At 55.4% G+C, this 18814-nt stretch overlaps 5 protein-coding genes across 5 annotated transcripts in view; 2 read left to right on the top strand and 3 right to left on the bottom strand.

Annotated features, from left to right (window-relative positions):
• Positions 1-500, bottom strand: part of ENH_00082900 (hypothetical protein, conserved) — a gene marked incomplete at both ends in the record, with an annotated part of 2605 nt that extends 2105 nt beyond the window's left edge. Inside the window, 2 exons of the mRNA XM_013583371.1 lie at positions 1-41; positions 134-500. The exon at positions 1-41 is cut by the window's left edge and continues 315 nt beyond it. Coding sequence (XP_013438825.1) covers positions 1-41; positions 134-500 — 408 coding nt within the window. The remainder of the gene's footprint in view (positions 42-133) is intronic.
• Positions 501-698: 198 nt separating this feature from the next.
• On the bottom strand, positions 699-968 carry ENH_00082890 (hypothetical protein; the record flags this gene model as incomplete). The annotated part of the gene is made up of 1 exon (XM_013583370.1): positions 699-968. One exon carries the CDS (start codon positions 966-968, stop codon positions 699-701), a length of 270 nt encoding a protein of 89 aa, XP_013438824.1.
• A 3414-nt stretch (positions 969-4382) lies between these two features.
• On the top strand, positions 4383-8351 carry ENH_00082880 (CMGC kinase, Dyrk family, putative; the record flags this gene model as incomplete). The annotated part of the gene is made up of 1 exon (XM_013583369.1): positions 4383-8351. The coding sequence occupies one exon, from the start codon at positions 4383-4385 to the stop codon at positions 8349-8351; it is 3969 nt and encodes a 1322-aa protein (XP_013438823.1).
• Positions 8352-11115: 2764 nt separating this feature from the next.
• On the bottom strand, positions 11116-14501 carry ENH_00082870 (amidohydrolase domain-containing protein, putative; the record flags this gene model as incomplete). The annotated part of the gene is made up of 8 exons (XM_013583368.1): positions 11116-11323; positions 11672-11790; positions 12032-12247; positions 12520-12688; positions 13069-13253; positions 13449-13568; positions 13706-13966; positions 14211-14501. 8 exons carry the CDS (start codon positions 14499-14501, stop codon positions 11116-11118), a joined length of 1569 nt encoding a protein of 522 aa, XP_013438822.1.
• A 1200-nt stretch (positions 14502-15701) lies between these two features.
• ENH_00082860 (hypothetical protein, conserved) lies at positions 15702-16658 on the top strand (the record flags this gene model as incomplete). The annotated part of the gene is made up of 1 exon (XM_013583367.1): positions 15702-16658. One exon carries the CDS (start codon positions 15702-15704, stop codon positions 16656-16658), a length of 957 nt encoding a protein of 318 aa, XP_013438821.1.
• Positions 16659-18814: the final 2156 nt, after the last annotated feature.

The following is an 18814-nucleotide window of genomic DNA, read 5'->3' as shown; positions in this document are numbered from 1 at the left end:
CTGCTCTTGCTGCGGCTGCAGGTGCGGAAGCCGTTGTGCCGCTGCAGCGAAGGGGGGGCATCTGCTGCTGCTGCGTTGCTGCTGCTGCGTTGCTGCTGCTGCGTTGCTGCTGCTGCGTTGCTGCTGCTGTTACTTCCAAACTGCGGCGCTGCGCACGAGGCCGCCCGTTTCGCTGCTGCGGCCGCGTGCTGCTGCTGCTGCCCGCCGCTGTCGCTGCTGCGCCCGTGGGTTGCTGCTGTGCGATTTCCTGCTGCTGCTGCTGCTGCTGCTGCTGCTGCTGCTGCTGCAGGCACTGCGCACTCTGCGTCGAATGCCTCCAAGCGCTGCACCAGGAGAAGTGCCCCGTGTGTCGGTCTCCCTTTTTTGCTTTTATAACTTTTCCCCTCAACAAAAACTTGAGTGCTGCAGACCCTGCTGCTGCTGCTGCTGCTGCTGCTGCTGAAAGCCGCAGCGGCAGAAGCAGCATCAGCAGCAGCGGGGCCGTGGCCACTCCCCAGCATAGAGGGGGCTCACGGGTGGTGCCTATTAGCTGACATGTGAAGACAACTGCAGCAGCAGCAGCAGCAGCAGCAGCTGCAGCAGCAGCAGCAGCAGCAGCATGGGAGTAGCAGCACCAGCAGCAACAGCAACGACAGCAGCAGTAGATTCAATATGAGTACAGCCGCGTCCATCAAGCAGCAGCGGCACACAAGGGCAGTCTAAAGTGCTGCTGCGTCTGGTGCTGCTGCTGCTGCTGCTGCTGCTGCTGCTGCTAGCTGTTGCTGATAATAACCAGGAGGTGCTGCGAAAGCAGCAGCTGCTGCGGAGGAGGAGGCTGCTGGTGCAGCTGCTTCAGCTGCTGCTGCTTCACCAGCTGCTGCTGCTTTATCAGCTGCTGCTGCAGCACTCGGGGGAGGCTGCTGGTGCTGCTGGTTCACCAGCTGCTGCTGCTTCACCAGCTGCTGCTGCTTCACCAGCTGCTGCTGCATCAGCTGCTGCTGCAGTACTGCTCTCTTCAATTCAGTGCCTTCTTTGTAGCGGTGTTGCAGCAGGACCCCGGGGGGTTTGTTTCGAGGGTTTAGGGTTTAGGGTTTGGGAGTCACGGGAAACCCCCGCTGAGGGCTCTCTGCTGCACCCCGAGACACAGAAGCAGCAGCACAGGGACCCCACACGCATGCATGCATGCATGCATGCGTGTGGGGTCCATGCATGCATGCATGCATGCGTGCGTGCATGCATGCGTGTGGGGTCCATGCATGCATGCATGCATGCGCGCATGCATGCGGCCCCGCATGCGTGCATGCATGCATGCATGCATGCATGCATGCATGTGGCCCCGCATGCATGCATGCACGCGTGCATGCATGCATGCATGCATGCATGCATGTGGCCCCGCATGCATGCATGCGTGCGTGCATGCATGCATGTGGGGCTGGCTGGGGCCCTGGGAGGGGCTGGCGAGTGTCTTTGCTGCAGCAGCTCAAGCGGGGAGTGCAGCAACAAAACCAAATTTTTGGTTTTTCATTTAAATGGATTTAAGCCTTTGCTGCTGCAACGCCGCCGGCAGCAGCAGCAGCAGCAGCTGAGCCGCTGCAGCAGAAGAGAAGTGAAGCCCGCGCGCCCGCGGGGTGTACGTACACCTCAGCACACAGCTCCGTGTGGGGAAGATCTTATGCCCCCAAATACACATTTGGGAAAATAAATAATAACTTTTATATTTACATAAAGTGCATTTATTTTTGCTTTTAAATATAAAAGAATATATATTTAAATGTATTTTATATGTTTGCACTGCAGCGAAAAGAAAAGAAATGAAAGCCCAAGGAGCAGCAGTTCGGCAGGTGTACGTACACCTTGGGAGGCCGCCGAGTTAAATTTAATTCTCCACTTCAAATTCCGAAATATTTTTTTAAAAACTAATTTGCTGCGCAAGTGCGCAGAATCTGCTGCTGCTGCTGCTGCTGCTGCTGCTGCTGCTGCTTCGATGAGCGACTTTCACGGAGGCTTCGGGTGTACGTACACCGCACCAGGTGTACGTACACCTGAAGCTTCTGCAGCACTTCTTTGCTTCTCCCAACTGCAGCAAACTGCAGCACTTTTAATTATTTCTGCAGAAATGATCAAAAAAGAAAAGAAAATCCATTTGATCTCAGCTGTACAGACACCCCAGAGCAGCAGCAGCACTGCTTCAACTCTGGCAGCTGACACAAAATTTAAAAACAAAAATTAAAAACAAATTAAAAACAAAAAAATAAAACAAAAATGCAAAAAGCAAATTCAAAAACAAAGTCTGTTTTTGTTGCAGTGCAGCAGCAGCAAAATTCAGCAGCCACGCTGCCTTCCCGCTGCAGCTGCTGCAGCAGTAACTGCAGCTGCTGCAGTTGCTTTGCTGCAGCGCAGCCTGCCCTGGAGAGCAGCCTGCTGCTGCTGCTGCTGCTGTCATTGCTGCCGCTCTTGTTATCGGGGCTGCAGCTTCTGTTGCTGCTGCTGCCGCTGCTGCTGCTGCTGCTGCTGCTGCTGCCGGGAGGCGAGAGATGCTGCAGCAGTGGACGCGCTAAACTCCTGCAGCAATCCAATGAGTCAGCGCCACCGACTCCGGTCACTGCAGCACTGTCGGCAGCAGCAGCTGCTGCAGCAGCTGCTGCTGCTGCTGCAGCAGCAGCAAGACAGTGAACACCCCAGCAGCGATCCCCCAGAGACCCGCAGGGCTGTGACAGGCAGCAGCAAACAATGAAGAATTTGCTGCTGCTTTTTATTTTCTAAATTGGAAGCAAAAGGCTCCGAGACGCAGAAGGAAAGGCCGGCGGAGTCGTCGTGCTGCAGTTGAGGCCAGTGCTGCTGCGCCTGCTGCTGCTGCTGCTGCTGCTGCGCTGCTGCTGCCAGTCCCTTATGACTCCTGGAACAGCAACAGGAATTAATGCTGCATCAAAAGCCAGAAAATGAAGAAAGAGAGAGAGCAGCAGCAGCAGACACAGCAAAGATCCCACAAGCAATCGAGGAGCGGCAGCTTCGACTTGCTGCTGCTGATGCGCTGCTGCTGCTGCTGCTGCTGCTGCTGCTGAAGACACAGCCACCGACGTCTTCTGGCGATAGTCCCTTTAATAGTAATTAAATTAAAGGGGAAATTATGGCAGAGGGAGTGGTTAGGACCTGCTGCTGCTGAGTGCAGCAGCAACGGGAGCAGCAGCAGCAATGGCAGCAGCAGCAGTGATGCTGCAGCACGAACACAGAAGCCGCGACGAGCCGCCGAGGCATACATGCAGTGCCTCAGCAGCAGCTGCTGCTGCTGCTGCTCTTTTCCCAAATTAAAAGCAAAATAAACATTAAATTTGAGAAATTGAATTTGTATTTGCTGCTGAGAGCAGCAGCAGCAGCAGCAGCAAGTGATCCTCTCCCGCGTCGGACAGGTCACTCTGCAGCCCTTGCTGCTGCTGTGCATCGACGCAGCAGCAGGCGACCCACACACAGCAGCAGCAGCAGCAGCAGAATTTGCTTCCTTTATTTTTATTATTTGTTTTCAAAATTTAATTTCTCCCGAGCTTTGTGCTGCAGGGAGCGAGCGTTATCTGCCAGACTGTGGGCCAGGCTGATCTGCTGCTCCCGCCGCTGCTGCTGCTGCTGCTGCTGCTGCTGCTGCATATGCTGCTGCAGCAGCAAGCTCTGCTGTCGCCGTGCGACTGAGACTTCTACTTATTTGACTTTCTTTTGAAAAACATTCAAGACTGCGGGTGGTGTCCTGCGGAGTCAGCTGCTGCTCAGTGTGTTGCTGCTGCAGAAGCCAAAGCAGCCGCAGCAGCGGAGAGCAGCAGCAGCAGCGGCTCTACGCAGGAAAAGCAGCAGCAGCTAAATACCCTGCAGATCTCTGGCCTCGGAAGCACGCGGTGCTCGAGCTGATCTGCTGCTGCTGCTGCACAAGAGGAGCAGCAACTTGGCAGCAGGAAGACAGTGCCTAGTCTCACTGGAAGGCGCTGTGCTGCTGCTGCTTCATCCGTGCTGCAGCAGCAGCTGCTGCTGCTGCTGCTGGAAGTGCTTTTCAGCCGTCAGCTTGTGCCTGCCCGCGGAAGTGGTGAGGCAGGAAACAAGTGCGATGGGGACTTAGCAGCAGCAGCAGCAGCAGCAGCAGCAGCAGCAGCAACGGCAGCACGAGACCGCTTTGAATTGCTTCTTTACTCCTGCTGCGTGCTCGGTGCGTTCACACGGGAGGTCCATCAAGGGCTGCAGCAGCAGCAGCAGCAGCAGCAGCAGCTGTTGCTGCTGCTGGCCTTTGAAGACAGCCTGCGGGGGGCGGTTGCTGCTGCGAAGCACCAACCGATGGAAAACTTTCGGCGGCCCGCGGGACAAAGACATTCGCCAGCAACAGCAGCAGCAGCAGCAGCAGCAGCAGCAGCAGCAGCAGCAGCAGCATGGGGGAGGTGGCCACTTCGGCCCCCGTGTGGCAGATGGAGAAGAGCAGCAATGAAGTGACCTTCAGCTTCGGGCCCTCAGATGCCTACAGCTACTTTACCCCCAACACTTCTGCTGCTGCTCCTGTAGATTCTTCTGCAGCCACTGAGGTGCAGCTGCTGCAGCTGGCAGAAGCTGCTTCTCCTGTGCAGCAGCAGCAGCAGCAGCAGCAGCAGCAGGTCGGACGGCGGGAAGAGGCGCTGCCGGGGGAGCCGCAGCTGTCTTCGCAGCCTTCTAGGTTGAGTTTTGAGGAGCTGCAGCAGCAGAATCAGCAGCAGCAGCAGCAGCAGCAGGAAGTGCAGCAGCGGCAGCCTAGGCATTCGCACACCCTCAGAAGCAAGTCAAGACTCATGGCTGCTGCTGCTGCTGCACTTGCGCTGCGTCCTTTCCAACGCCGCCACTCTACCTTAAGTGGCCAGAAGCTTCAGCAGCAGCAGCAGCAGCAGCAGCAGGCTGCAGCAGCAGCAGAGCTCGCAGGAGAGGGAGGAAAGAAGCTCTACGCTTGGGACGAGGTGGAGCAGCAGCGGCTGCAGCAGGAGCAGCACCTCCAGCAGCAGCAGCAGCAGCAGCAGCAGCAGCAGCGCTGCCGGGGGGGGTCTTCGCGAAGGCTGAAGACACTCGAAACGACCTGGGGTCGGCTGCTCGGCAGGTGGGGGGAGCGTCCTGCAGCTGCTGCTGCTGCTGCTGCTGCTGCTGCTGACGTTGCGGCTGCTGGTGCTGCTCCCGCTGCTCCCGCTGCTTCTGCTGGCTTCGCCAGTGCAGGTGAAGTTCCTGCTGCTGCTGCTGCTTCTACTGTTGCTGCTGCTGCTGCTCGTGCTGCAGCAGCTGCTGCGGGCCCTCTTACCAGCAACAGCGAAGCATACAACAGCATAGGAGGCACAAGCGTCACTTCCTTATGCAGCTCGGAAGCAACTATTCCTTTTGGCTACAAGCCCTCTTCAGGCATCTCATTGGCGCAGAAGCAGCAGCAGCAGCAGCTGCTGCAGCAGCAGCAGCAGCAGCCGCAACGCGATAATGCACAGACGCTTGAGCGCCAAGGGCACATGCAGTGCCTTGAGTCCTTTGCCTCTGTAATATCAACTGAAGGCGCGAGCTCGCAGCACGCGCAGCAGCAGCTGCTGCTGCAGCAGCAGCTGCAGCAGCAGCAGCAGCAACCCCTGGCCTCAGCCGCAGCGCAGCAAGTGCGAGCCTCTTCAGCTGGAGCTGCAAGAAGCGACGCAGCCCGAGAGGGTCTTTTTGCTGCTGCTTGTGTCCCGCTGCAGCAGCGGCAGCCAGGGGTTGCATCTGCTGGGCAGCATTTGGCTGCGTGGGAAGCAACTACGAATGAGGGAGGCAGCAGCACGAGGGCTCGCAGCTGCAGCGGCAGCAGCAGCAGCAGCAGCAGCCGCCACGTGGCACCCAACCTCTTCGAATCTGCACTAAGGGCGGACGAGTCAGCTGATGAAGTTGCTTCAGCAGCACACAGTCCCCCTTCCCCTGTTGCTGCTGCAACACCAGCAGAGGGGGCAACAGAGGCAGCAAAAGCAGCAACCCAAGACCCAGCAGCAGCAGCAGCTGCAGCAGCAGCTGCAGCAGCAGCTGCAGCAGCAGCTGCCCGGGGGACGCGCCCAAAGGCATCGCCGAGGCCTCTAGCGCCTCCCCAAAGAAAGCCTTCGTATGTAAATGGAGCAGGAGACGTAGACTGGGTATTGGCGAGTGACGAAGCAAGGCAGCAGCAGCAGCAGCAGCAACAGCAGCAGCAGCAGCAGCAGCAGCAGGAGCAACAGCGCCCCCATCAGGATGGCGTGGTGCGCCTGACGTCCAGGACAGCAACATCAGGCATCTACAGCCGCATCTTAAGGCAGCGAGCTGCCTCAAGTGCAGCAAATGCTGCAGCAGCAGCGGCGAGCAAGGGAGCAGCAGCAGCAGCAAAGACTGCCACAGCTAACCCAGAAGACGAAGAAGTGGTCGAAACCTTTCTGCTGCAGCAGCGCCGCTCGCAGCCGCAGCTTTCTCGTGTGGCGCAGCAGTTCGTGGGCAGCACGAAGCCAGAGGCAGCAGCACTTGCAAGACGCGCTGCAGCAGCAGCAGCAGCAGCAGCAGCAGCAGCAGCAGCGCAGCCAGCGCCCTCAAACCGGCCTGCCCGCGTCGTAGCCAGGAAGCGGGACCCCACAAGTCACTCTTCTGCTGCAGCAGATGGAAGCAACTTGGGGTACACAGGTGAAGCAGCAGACGCTGCAGCAAGCTCGTGTTCTGTTTCGCAGTCCCCCTCCCTGCAGCTGCAGCAGCAGCAGCAGCAGCAGCGAGCCTCACTGAAGCACGAAAAGCTGCGCGGATCTGTGGGGCTGAGTCACAACGACAGTCAAAGCACTCGGGTGACATCTCGAGGGACAGTGAGTGCTGAGGGCTCTGCAGCTTCAACAGCAACAGCAGCAGCAGCAGCAGCAGCAGCAGGAGGTGGGGCAGCAGCAGCACTGAGGCGGCAACACGCACTGTCTTCGACTCCGCGGGAAGCAGCAGCGCGCTGCTCGCCGCCGCTTTCTCCTGCTGCTGTGCTGCAGCACTTTGGCTGGCAGCTAACTCCTTGGGAATGCAGAGAAGTTTTGGAATATCCTGTAGTTTGGTATTGGGGAGCTCTTAGGGAAAGGCCTGCGGGAGGAGAGCAGGCTTCGCTGTACGGGGGCCCCTACACTGCTGCTGCAGCAATTGCTGCAGCGGGTGCTGCTGCTGGGGGTGCTGCTGCTGCTGCTGCTGCGTCTGCTGGGGAGGCAGCGGAGCGGGCGGCGCGGGGGTGCCGCGGAGGAGCGGGAGCGGAGTCTGAGGAAGCTGCTGCTGCAGCAGATGCGTGGAGCCCGTGCAGCAACAGCAGCAGCAGCAGCGTGGGGGGGCAGCGGATGAGCAGCAGCAACCGGCAGCTAATGAACGCGACGAGCAGCAGCGCATGCAGCTACTTCTGCGACGCCGACGGGGACTACATCGTGGCTCAAAACGACCACATTTGCTACCGCTTTCAGCTGCTGCAGACTCTGGGAACTGGGTCTTTCGGGCAGGTGTTTCGAGCTTTAGACCACAAAACTGGAGAAGAAGTTGCAGTGAAGATTTTGAAAAACAAAAGCAACTTCCACGCACAAGGCCGGGAAGAAGTGAACGTGCTGCGGCAGCTGGCGGCGCTGGACCGGGCGGGCAAAGCCCACGTGGTGCACATGGGGGAAAGTCTGATGTTTCGCGGCCACTTGGTGTTGACTTTTGAACTGCTGAGTCACAACTTGTATGCTTTTCTGAAACACAACAAGTTCCAGGGCTTTTCGCCGCTGGCCGTGCGCAGCGTGGCCATTCAGCTGCTGCAGGCGCTGCGGCTGCTGCGCAAAGCCAAGATCGTGCACTGCGACTTGAAGCCCGAGAACATCGCGCTGGTGGCGGGCCGCAAGAGCACAGTGAAGCTGATAGACTTCGGCAGCAGCTGCAGAGAAGGCCGGCAGCAGCACAACGCGTACATTCAGTCCAGGTACTACCGCTGCCCCGAAGTGCTGCTGGGGCTTCCCTACGGGCCCCCCATAGACATGTGGTCTTTGGGCTGCGTGCTGGCGGAGCTGCACACGGGCAGTCCGCTCTTTCCCGGGGCTGACGAGGCGGACCAGCTGCAGACAATTGCTGCAGTCCTTGGCATGCCGCCGCTGCAGCTGGTGCTGCGTTCGCCGCGCCGCGGCTTCTTCTTCGAAAGAAACCGCGAAGGCGCTCTCGTCTTCCGCGCCTGCAGCCGCCCCAGACGCAGCAGCAACGCCGGCAGCAGCAGCAGCAGCTCCCGCAGAGCACCCCACCAGTTCCTTTCCCTCGAAGAAGCCGTAGAGCCGGCAGAAGCTACTTTCGTCGATTTCCTTAAGGGTAAGCAGCAGACACCGGAAACCCCGCAGCATGCAGTTCTCTTCATGTTGCAACACAGACTTCGCTAGTGCTCCTTAGTTGGTCTATTTACCTTGTAAATTTGAAAATAATAGTATTAAACTTTATTATTTTGCTTTTGTCTTCTGCTTTCAACCAGGATGCCTTTGCTGGGAAGCAGCTGATCGCCTCACACCCAGAGAAGCACTCGACCACCCCTGGCTCAAGGAGTTCCGCTTCCTGCGAGAGCGCCGAGTGCATTAGCGTGCAGCCCTCCCAAGTTCCCCGAAACCGCTGCAGCTGCAGCAGCAGCTGCAGCAGCCGCTGCAGCAACAGCTGCAGCGGCAGCTCGCCTCCGCAAGCTCATGAACCGGCAAAGAGGCCAGCAGAGGCAGCAGCAGGGTCTCATTTGCTGCGCACGTGAATTTAGGGGTTTGTTTTGACAGATGCATTGGGTTGCACTGAGTAGTTCTGTGGCTTGGCCCTTGCTTTTGTGCTAGTACAGAAGCGCGTGAACACACGCGCCGTATCGACGGCTTGATTTTTTTCAGTTTGCATTAATAATATTCATTTTTCAGACTCTGGCCGTATGGAAAGCTTGACCCAGCTTTCTTTTGTCAGTAACCAGGTATGCGAACTTTTGTGGCCACGGCCTTCCGGTAAGGTTTACTGCTTTTCATCGGAAACCGGGGGTGAAGGCCGCTGCATAAAGAATTTGATTATTTAGTTTATTTTAGACACACAGAGCACACATTTCGTATGTTCATTCAAACAAAGTGTTTCGCTACACCAATCTGCTGCAACAAACGTTGTACAGGAGCTCATTTCAACGTATCTACCGGAAAAAGATGAAAAAAGCAGAAGTGATTTCGCTTAATGGTTTAGCGATCGCACTGAGCACGTGTAACAGCAATGATGAGGGTTAGCCTGTGCAGTCTGGAATGGAATGAAGCTCTTAAATGTACGCAATGCAAGACATTAGCGCATGCGGACAGCATGTATGCATGATGCACTGAGTTGAAGCCATATTGGTTCAGACTGCTACTAGTTAGAGGGGCAGTAGTTGGCAGCATGCTTGCCGAACATACTTGCTGTGGCATTTTTGAAGTTTTGAGCCAGTTAGAGTATAAAGTCGCTGGTGTTGGATTGACCAGAAATTCGTTTACCTACTAAGGGTGGTTTTTTCAAACCCTGCATTGTGAGCTCCCTGAAACACCCCCTGCAACCACTTCTTAATAACATGCAGCTCTATGCCTAATTGCGATATTCTGGCAGGATATCTGCAACCACTTCTGCAAAAGGGAAGTTAAAACTTAGCATTGAAAATGAGCACGAATCACAGGTCGTGCTGCGGATTCAGTCAAGTCAGCCGTGATACCGTCCGTGTACTCTAGTACGTTTGCGGAATGCTTCCTCATCACCAGGACGAAAAGCATGTCAGCAAAAAAAAGGGTTTGAGATATTTGTTTACACCCAAACAGAGCAGTGAGACATTGAGCCTAATGCAGCATGGACTGCTCATGTGTACAAAGCGGCAGATGCTGGGCCAAATATGAACAAGAACACCGGCAATAAGAATTTCAAAACTGAGAGTTAGCAAGATCATGAGGTGCCCAACTAGTGGGACCCGCTTACGCTTCTAGCCTCCCTGCAGAATGTGCGTGGCGATTGCGTTTAAACCCCAAATCCAGAATTTTTCCACTTTCTGTCAATGTTCCAAAACGAATTCTTGCAACGAATCGTCCACACAACATTGTTTGCATGGTTTGAACATCCAGTGGGCATTCATCAATCGTAGAAAAGAACACACGTGGCTATTTTCAAATGCACAGCTTGTCTAACCCCATCTAGCTCTGCCGCTTTGACGTGCATGCACTTCCCCAGCAGTAATGCAGCCGTTTCAAGCAAATAGACTGCGTCTGGAAACCCAAAAAGAACGCACACTTACGCTACTCATGTTGCTTTTTGTTCACATCGCACTAAGCTGAAAGGAGATGCAACAGCGAGCTGCGCCTATCGATGTGTTGCCCCCTGAAAGTACCATGATGTGGAAAACAGTATGTTCTCTGCGTTTTCTGTAGCACTGGTCACTTCGGCGCACTGTCAAGGTGCTTTTCGTATCGTTGGCAAGACCAGTTACTGTTTTTTTTGAGTCAAAAGTAGCTGGCAGCAATATGGCGTTCCAAACTTGTGACTATACGACTACTTTACAGGCTTGCTGCAAGTGCATGAGCAGTGCTCTCACGCACTGCTCCACTTTTAACTAGATACTTCGTCACTTCGGAAGTCTGTTCCTCCCAATTCTTTAGTTTTCCCCCAACGGCTTTGTCTCGTTGTCTGTGCTGCGTTTTTCTTTAGCTTACGTCCTTACTGGGAGGTCTGGATGCTCATAAAGAAGCCGTCATTCGCTGCTGCTGCTATTCTGGTGAGGGAGAAGCTAGAGCCTTCTTTGACATCTTCGTTCCTTTCAAATTCCTCTCTGTTGCATTCCACGCTCTGCTGTGCTCTCGAATGATCTAACCTGCTTCTCTAAATCTATGGAGGGCCTGACACTCACTGCACGTCGCAGGTAAGGTGCTCTTTAGCACCATCCTCTCTACAACAGTTTGAATGGCAGCCAAACTAATCGATTTAAAAAAGGAAATTAACGTGGCGCATACAAGTGGCTTTATTTCGCTACTCCGCGCGCCGACAAACACTACATATTTTTCGCGCTGCTGCAGCATCGCCACGCCAGATGTTCAAGTTTGCAATGGCAAATTGCAGATCACTACCGCAAAGCCTTTCATTGTTTAGGGCACTTTACATATACTCAGTCCATCAGATTCGCCCGGACTAGAGCTCCTCCTTTTGCCGCTGTGGCTCCTGCGATGGCATATGCTGGCCCGGTGGCTTCTGCTGCTGCAGCAAATGCTTGATGGCTTCGAAAGCAAACTTTGCCTCAAGTGCTGCCCCCACCTGCAGCACTGCCTCATCTGCAGCAAACTCCGGGTGGTGCAGCCCAAAGGTTGTTGGGACGTGTCCTGCCTTCTCGGCGCCGCTCCTAAGCACGTCGCCAATAGCACAGCATCAGGAAACAAATGGCATGACATCAGGGAACAAGTAGCACAGCAACTGGAACCAACCAGCACAAAACTGGGAAACAAGCAGCACAGCCTCTAAAAAAGCCAGCCTCCAATTCAATGGAAAAGAGCGCCAAAAAGTGGCAGAGCCACGACATTTATGCGGAGCCACGAAAATTGACATGATTGGCACGTGTACTCTGGCTGCGAAGAAGCAAATCGCTGTCAGCAGCGGGATATGAGCCAAACAAGGCGATCAAGAATGTTGCTATCGAAGAAATAACAAATGAAACAGCAAGTGCGCGGCCAGCACACGAGTGAAAACGCACCCAATGCCGATAAACGCAAATGCTCCGGGAAGCTTGTCCAGCACAAAGGCAAAGTCTTCGCCACCGTAGGTCGGCTCCATTGTCAAAACTTGACTGCCCGCAACTATTCCAGAAGCAGCCTGACAATAAGCAGGCAATGCAGCACAGCAAGCCACAGCATGTTGCTTCGCCCAGGCACAGACACAGCAGCAGGCGACAGGCAGGCGCGGCAAGCAGCAACAGCAGCAAAGAAGCAACAGTGCAAACAGCAGCAGCAGGGCGGCCATTTGAAGCAGCCATTTCAGCTACGAACAAAGTCGCGCAACTGCAGCACCGCAGCATCAATAGCCCTGCCGCGCAGCCACAGCAAAAAACGCATACCTCCTGAAGAACAGCCAGAGCCTCTGGATGCACACGAAGTGCTGGCGTGTTGGTAAGCAAACGGATGACTCGTAGACTGCAACGGAAGGCTTCAGCTGTGCGTTGGACCACTTGGCGCAGTCGTAATTGCAGCTCCCGCAGCTTCTCATTGCTAAACGCCCTAATAGTTCCTTTCAATGTGCATTTAGACGGAATCACATTGAAGGCACTGCCCGCCTAGAAGACACGTGAGACACACAAATGCATTCTAGAATCGGCCCACAGCCCCTGTTTCAACTTATTACATGTAGATCTCGCTCTCATTGGCTGCCCGCACAACTTCTTTTTCTGCGCCATCCTGTAAGTATTCCATTTGCTGCTGATTAGCATTACTTTTTACTGTTGTGAATATCATGCTTCCGGAGTGCTCGCCCTCTCCGCCTCAAGTGGCTCAGGCATGCAGGAAGAACAATTGCAGGTGAACGGGAGGGAATTCGTGTCTTTCTAACCTGGATCTGCGTGACTGAGACAAATCCGGAAGACTCCGCCGAATAGTCATTTTCTCTTGCTACAAATGTATTTATATTCTGCACGGCGGCAGCGCATGCAGCGATTGGGTCGTGTGTCTCAAATGGCATTGCGCCGTGGCCGCCAACCCCCACGACCTCAAAGTGAAAGCTGTACAAACACCATAAATGAAACAAAATACATGCAAAGGGAAAAAAGGCAAGGGCAGTCGAGTGATGAAGCCAGAGGTAGTGCGACAGAAATAGAGAAATAGGCAAAGGAACACTGCGTAGAGCGTGACAGATGTGAAAGAGCAAACACAAAGAAACAGCGCAGAAGATACAGAATAAAAGATGAATAAGAATGCCCCAATACGGGCACACAAAGAGGCGGGAAAGCGAAGTCGTATGCAAGGAAAGATACACAAAAGGATTGCTGAGAACCTGACGCTGATAAGAAGGAAGATCGTTCAAAAATCAAAAGTTCTGGAAAGCTCTGGTGTTTCTAATTGCCTTGTGCCGCCCGCAATGGAGGCAAAAGAGCTTTCTCACCTTGCAGTGGCAGCCATGAGGCTTCCTGTTCTGGAGGCGAGAGCCCCCGTAGGCAGCTGCGGTGCAACATGCAAGCCCAGAGCCAGGCTGGCTGCTGGCTTCTGCTGCAGCAGGCCTTCTTCCAGCATCATGCGGGCCCCCTCGCCTCCCTCTTCAGCAGGTTGAAACACCAGCCGGACTGTGCCCTGTTGGGAGAAGCAAAAGCAGTTCACTGCAGCCTCTGCTGCCCGCTGCTGCTGCTGCTGCACTTGCACTTGCCCGCAACGCTGCTGCTGCGGAAGCCCGAGAAAGCGGCGGCTGCAGCAGCAAAAAGGCTAACTTTTCTGGCTTAAAACACTAAAATGAAAAGCAGCTAAACTGGAAACTCCAGTTTTACAAACCTTCAATGAACTTTCGTTCTTCTTCAGAATAGCTGCAGCCATAAGAAGCATAGTAGTGTGCACGTCGTGGCCGCACGCATGCATTTTCCCGAGCACTTCCGACTTGAAGCCCACGTCAGCCTGCAGCAGCAGCAGCAGCAGCAGCAGCAGCAGCAGCAGCAGCCACGATGAGAGGAAGAACTGAGTCTATTTCGTGAAAAAAGATATCAGCTGCAGCAGCAAGAGAAGCAAACGGCCACAGGCAGCACTGACAGCACCTGCTCCACTATTGGCAGCGCATCCATATCAGCTCGCAGCAAGACACAGGGGGCCTCTCCAGTTCCAATCTCAGCAACAACTCCCGTGCCCACGACTCCTGCTTCCTGCTGCTGCTGCTGCTGCTGCTGCTGCTGCAGCTCCTGCAGCTTCTGAAGGTCTTCAGCATCTCCTCGCTCAGTCGATGGCTCCAGTAGTGACTCGTCCACAAGAGATGTGCGGCGATCCCGGCCCCAGCCCGTTGTGTGCTTTATACCTAACTTCTGCAGCAGCAGCAGCAGCAGCAGCAGCGGAGGCAGCAGCAGGAAGCCGAGGTCTCACATGAGCACGGCAGGAGCTGCATGCAGCAGCGAACGCGAAGGCAGCGGTGCTGGTGCCCAGGCGGAGTTTGGAGAGAGGCGCAGCAGCAAAAGAAGCAGCTGTTACATCTGTTGCCTGTGCTGCCGTTGCTGCTGCTGCTGCTGCTGCTGCTGCTGCTGCTGCTGACGCGACTGGGGAAGGCCTCACTGTGAGCACTTGCTGCACCAGGATTGAAGTCTGCAGCTCCTCGTACATCAGCTCGGGGTGTCTGTGCAGCTGGCGACGAACTGCTGTGCCCCAGTCTTGCAGAGCAGCAGCTTGCTGCAGCACGCATGCATGCGTGGGGGGAGATCCACATGGCGGGATGTCTGGAATGCTGGTAAGTGCTTCGGCAGCTGCTGCTGCTGCTGCTGCTGCTGCAGTCTCAGCGCGTTTGGCTGCTGTTGCCAGAAATATCAGAACACAGATGCAGCGAGACAGGCGACGCGAGCGCAGCATTGTCACTCAGTGCTGCTGCTGCAGGTTTGCTTCGACTGCTGCTGCTGCTGTGGCCGCCGTTCGCGCTACGCCGCTACTCCTGCTGCTCTCTACTGCTGGTTCTTCAGCAGCAAACCTACAGAGCAGCTCAAATGTGCTGCTTGCTTAAGTGCTGCTGTTCGTTGTCTAGCTGGGTCCCGAGGAAGAACTGGAAACGGCGCGAGCGATGCGCTCGTCCGCCGGTTTAGAGCACTAGAATGGCATAAAGCAACTAAAAGACACAAAGACACGCTCTCACCTAGCTGCTAGTGCAGCAGCAGCAGCAGTGGTTGCGCATTTGTGGCTGGCAGCAACGGCAGACAGCAGGTGTGTGACAGTGTGTAGCAGTCTTCCTAACGCAGCACTTGGGATGTCCCAGAGCGTGGCTTCCACGCTATTGCCGCCTAAGAAAGTATTCCGAGCGCCAAGCTCTTCAGGATTTATATTTAATTTAAAGTTTGACGGCCCGTAGCTAGCGAGGGGGCCTCCAAGGGGCCTCCGTAACACCACTGCGTTTCGATCTCCGTCTCCGCTCTTGGCCCTCTCTCTGAGCCATTTGGTCCCCAAGAGTTGCTGCGGAAGCAAATAGCATTCCCGTTCGTTTGTAGCAAGAACAAACTACTCCATTCTCCGTGTCTACTTGACTTAGTTAGTACAACTTTTCAGCCCTCGGATTCACGGTGTGCGCGGTGCTGCGCGCTACTACTGTTCTGGCCTTGCTGCTGGGACGCGTGGGTTTTCACGGAAAGTCGGCTTCTCCCGCCTCCGATTCTTTGTTCAATTTCCACATGGCAAGCATGTTTTGGTGAGCGGTGGGTGTTTGGAATATTGTATCTCATAAGTCTTGCGTGGCGGCGACACAGCGCCACCGCGGACGCAGGGAGAGGCATTAACCGGCTGCCGCTCTGCTGCACCGTATTTTTCTCCTTTTTTTTCAACATCTCTTCGTTTGATGCCACAGACCGTCTTTTCTATGCCTTTGCATATTGGCTTCTCCGCTGCAACGGTTGCAACAGCAGCAGCTGCTGCAGCAACCTCCGGCCCGGTCGTGTTGCGCAGCGCTCTCACCAGTGCGTAGATTGTCACCTTCTCCGGGTTCGCATTCAGCTGCTGCAGGAGAAGAAAAGAGCATTGGCAGCAGCACGAACAGCAGCACGAACCTGAAATCCCTGCTGCGCCGTGATGCAGAAATGTTTACGGGCCACAGGCGGTGAGGCCGCTGCTGCAGCTGCAGACCTCGGCAACAGCAGCCTGTCTTCGGAGCCGAGCAGAGAGAAGGCAGCCACGGGGCCGAGCCGGTGGAAGCACTTGTTTTGCTCGGGCAGCAAAACAGGAAGCAACGTGGAGCAGCAGCAGCAGCAGCCGCAGCAGCAGCCGCAGCAGCAGCATGCAGAGGCCCTGCCGCCGTCCACCTCGGACAGCAAGACTGGACTCACGCGGCGGCTGCTGTGGCACCAGCGGAAGCACCACAGCTGCCCAACAGCAGCGCCTGCTGCAGCGCTGGCGGCCGCGAGTGCGGACTCAGCAGCAGCAGGCGGCGAGGCAGCAGCAGCAGGCAGCGCGTCGGGCGCAGCGCAGAACGGGCGCGCGGCTCCCGCTGCTGCTGCTGCAGCAGCAGCAGCAGCAAACTCGCTGAACCCGCGGCACAGCACCTGCCCCCCCCTCATCCGCGGCCGCAGCGTGAGGTTCGGCCCCGCAGAAGTCCGCGAGTTCCTCCCTGACACTGAGTCCGGAAACCCCAGCCGCGACAGCACGCAGGTGGGCCACTCTGTGGAAAAAGAAAGCGAAGTTAACTCTGAAGTCAAAGACTTGGAAGCTGCGGAGGAGTGGCGGGCCATTCTCGAGCCTGTGCACCGAAGTTCCAGCGGCCTTCTGGTGTCCGACACTCTCGGAGTTTCCGCGGCGGACAACGAAGCTGAGCAGGAGCCGCAGTCGGCTTCTGAAGACGACGAAGTGGGGGGGGTTTTGAGCATTCTGCGGCGAGACATTGCTGCTGCTGCTGCTGCTGCTGCGCTCACTGCAGCAGACGGCGCCGCCGCCGCCGCCGCGCAGGAGGAAACCACCCAAACTCCCGATGCAGTTGAAGAGGATCTCGAGGGGGGGCGTTATGTGTGTGCTTCCCGACTGTTTAGTTTTTAGCTGCGCGCTCAGGCGCTTCTTTCCGGGCTTCTGCAGCAGCAGCCCGCCAGTTGCTGCTGCCGAAAGCTCTTTGCTGCAGGAAACCCGCGCGCATGCATGCGGGCCTGCATGCGCGTCTGCACAAGAGCAAACAGACTTGCATGCAGCGCGAGGGCAGCTCGTGCGGGCTTTCCTGACGCAGCAACCAGGCAGCGAAGTGAGGGATTGGCTCTGGGGCTGTACACGCATGCAGCACAAGCTGCTGCATGCATGCGTGCAGCAGCTCGCCATTGCGTGGTACTCGATGCATGCAGTTTTTCGCGGGCTCAGCTTGCGAACTTCACACCGCAGCTGCGCGACAGCTGAGTAGCTGGAGTGCGTGTTTGCAGTACTGCACATTTACCTACTTGCAGGCTCTTCCACATGCGTAATCCACATGCATATTCTCATGTATGCAACGCCCCTATGGTGCAGGCAACCGTTGGTAGACGGGTGAAAGCAGTGCATTGTTGCATGCATGCCTTAACGAGAGCCTTTTGCTACTTACGCATGTCTGCATGCACGCGTGCAGACACAAGGTATCAACTGACGTAAAGGTCACCGCGGAGACCCCTGCTCTTTTTTGCTCAGATTTCATTTGGGGAGCTCTCCGTATGCAGTTTCTAACCTGAGAGCTAACACGTATGCAGTTGTTCGTGCGTGCGAAAAGGCAGCCTTCCTTGCATCCCTGCGTGCGGTCGCATTCATTTCAAGATCGGCACGAATGTAGGGCCAGTGTGCAAGTGTGTTGCCTTTAATGCATGTGCGCGGCGGTCACATGTTTGTTTGTTGCATGGGAACATGCTCACTCGCGCGTGCACGATGAGTTGTGCTGCTGCAAGCAGCTGTGCACGTGTTGACAGTAACTGTGGCGTTTTGGGGGCTGCCTTTGCGCCACGGATTTTCTTGCTAGCTCAACAAGTGGTAATGGAAGTAACCAAAATGACATGGTCTTCTGTGCTTTCTTTTGCTGCTGCCACTACATAGCACAGACACTGGAAACAGCACAATTTTTACGTGCACTCCGGTGTCCTAATGGGCTGCCCCGTCTGCACAGAGTGTGCCTTTGGGAGCCCAAAGGGATGCATCGAAGGAACATTGACCTCTCGCTTAAGGTGTGCCGGTTTTGAAGAGGGAGGAAGAGCCGGGGCTCTAGACACAAGCATGAGTCTGCGTACACGCGACTTATAGAAAATATGCGGAGTCACAAAAAGAGAGGAAATAGGTGAAAGCAGGAAGTACTGCATTTTGGTGCAAAGCAGCATTGCTAGGGGTGGTGGCGGTGAAACTGCTGTGGCCACTGCAGAGGCTGATGAGTGCACTGATCCCTAAAGAGGGCAGGGGAAGCTGAAGGATTGCTTGTAGGTGAACAGTTGCGAGGCCATCAACTCCCTAGAGCGGAGGCCATTAGAGACGCAATAGTGTTTGTGACAAGAGCAGCAGACCAAGAGGATACACACAACCGTACGTGTTGCGGTGTGGCTAGGCAGGTACGCAGAGAAATGGAACAGCAACGCAAAGGGGCAGACATTGAGAGGATTAAGATGAAGAAAGAAACCTTCAGAGAAAAGCGGCACTTTTGATGGTTCGCTTCTCTGTGACTTCGACTAGAAGACAAGAACGGCCCCCAGGATCCTTCCCTGAATGAGGTGGATTTGCGTAAAGCCCGGGAAGGTAAACCGCGTAAAGTGGCATAAACCTATGCAGCCACAGGCAGAATGGCAAAGCCTTCGCATCATGCAACCTGTGGAGGCTCATGAAACTCTAATACAAGGACACGCAATGAAGTTCTAACTTCAAAAAACCGTCATGCTTCACCAGGGATGCCACGGTAGTCAATGGAGCTTGCGCAACAACACGAGAATGGAGCGAGGCTACAGCAGGAGTTGCGCATGACATGGCCGCACTTTCATTGTGGGGAACACATGCGCCGTAGTCTCACATACTCAGACAATAAACATGTAGTAGCTTTACACGGGTGTCAGTCTACATATGGAGTGTAGCTTTTTGCCAGAATTAAAAAGACGTTGACGAATACAAATGTAGATACAGAAGAAAACGTGAGAGTGAATCAGATGGGTGCATGCGCTGCACATGTGCAGCATGAAAGGCTCACCTGTTAACAAAGCCATCAACTT

Source organism: Eimeria necatrix, genomic scaffold (genome assembly GCF_000499385.1).
Source record: "Eimeria necatrix Houghton genomic scaffold, Enh_scaff91, whole genome shotgun sequence".
In the NCBI taxonomy this organism is placed as follows: Eukaryota; Apicomplexa; class Conoidasida; order Eucoccidiorida; family Eimeriidae; genus Eimeria; species Eimeria necatrix.
The sequence above is the reverse complement of the archived record's forward strand: the minus strand, read 5'-3'. Positions and strand labels throughout refer to the sequence as shown.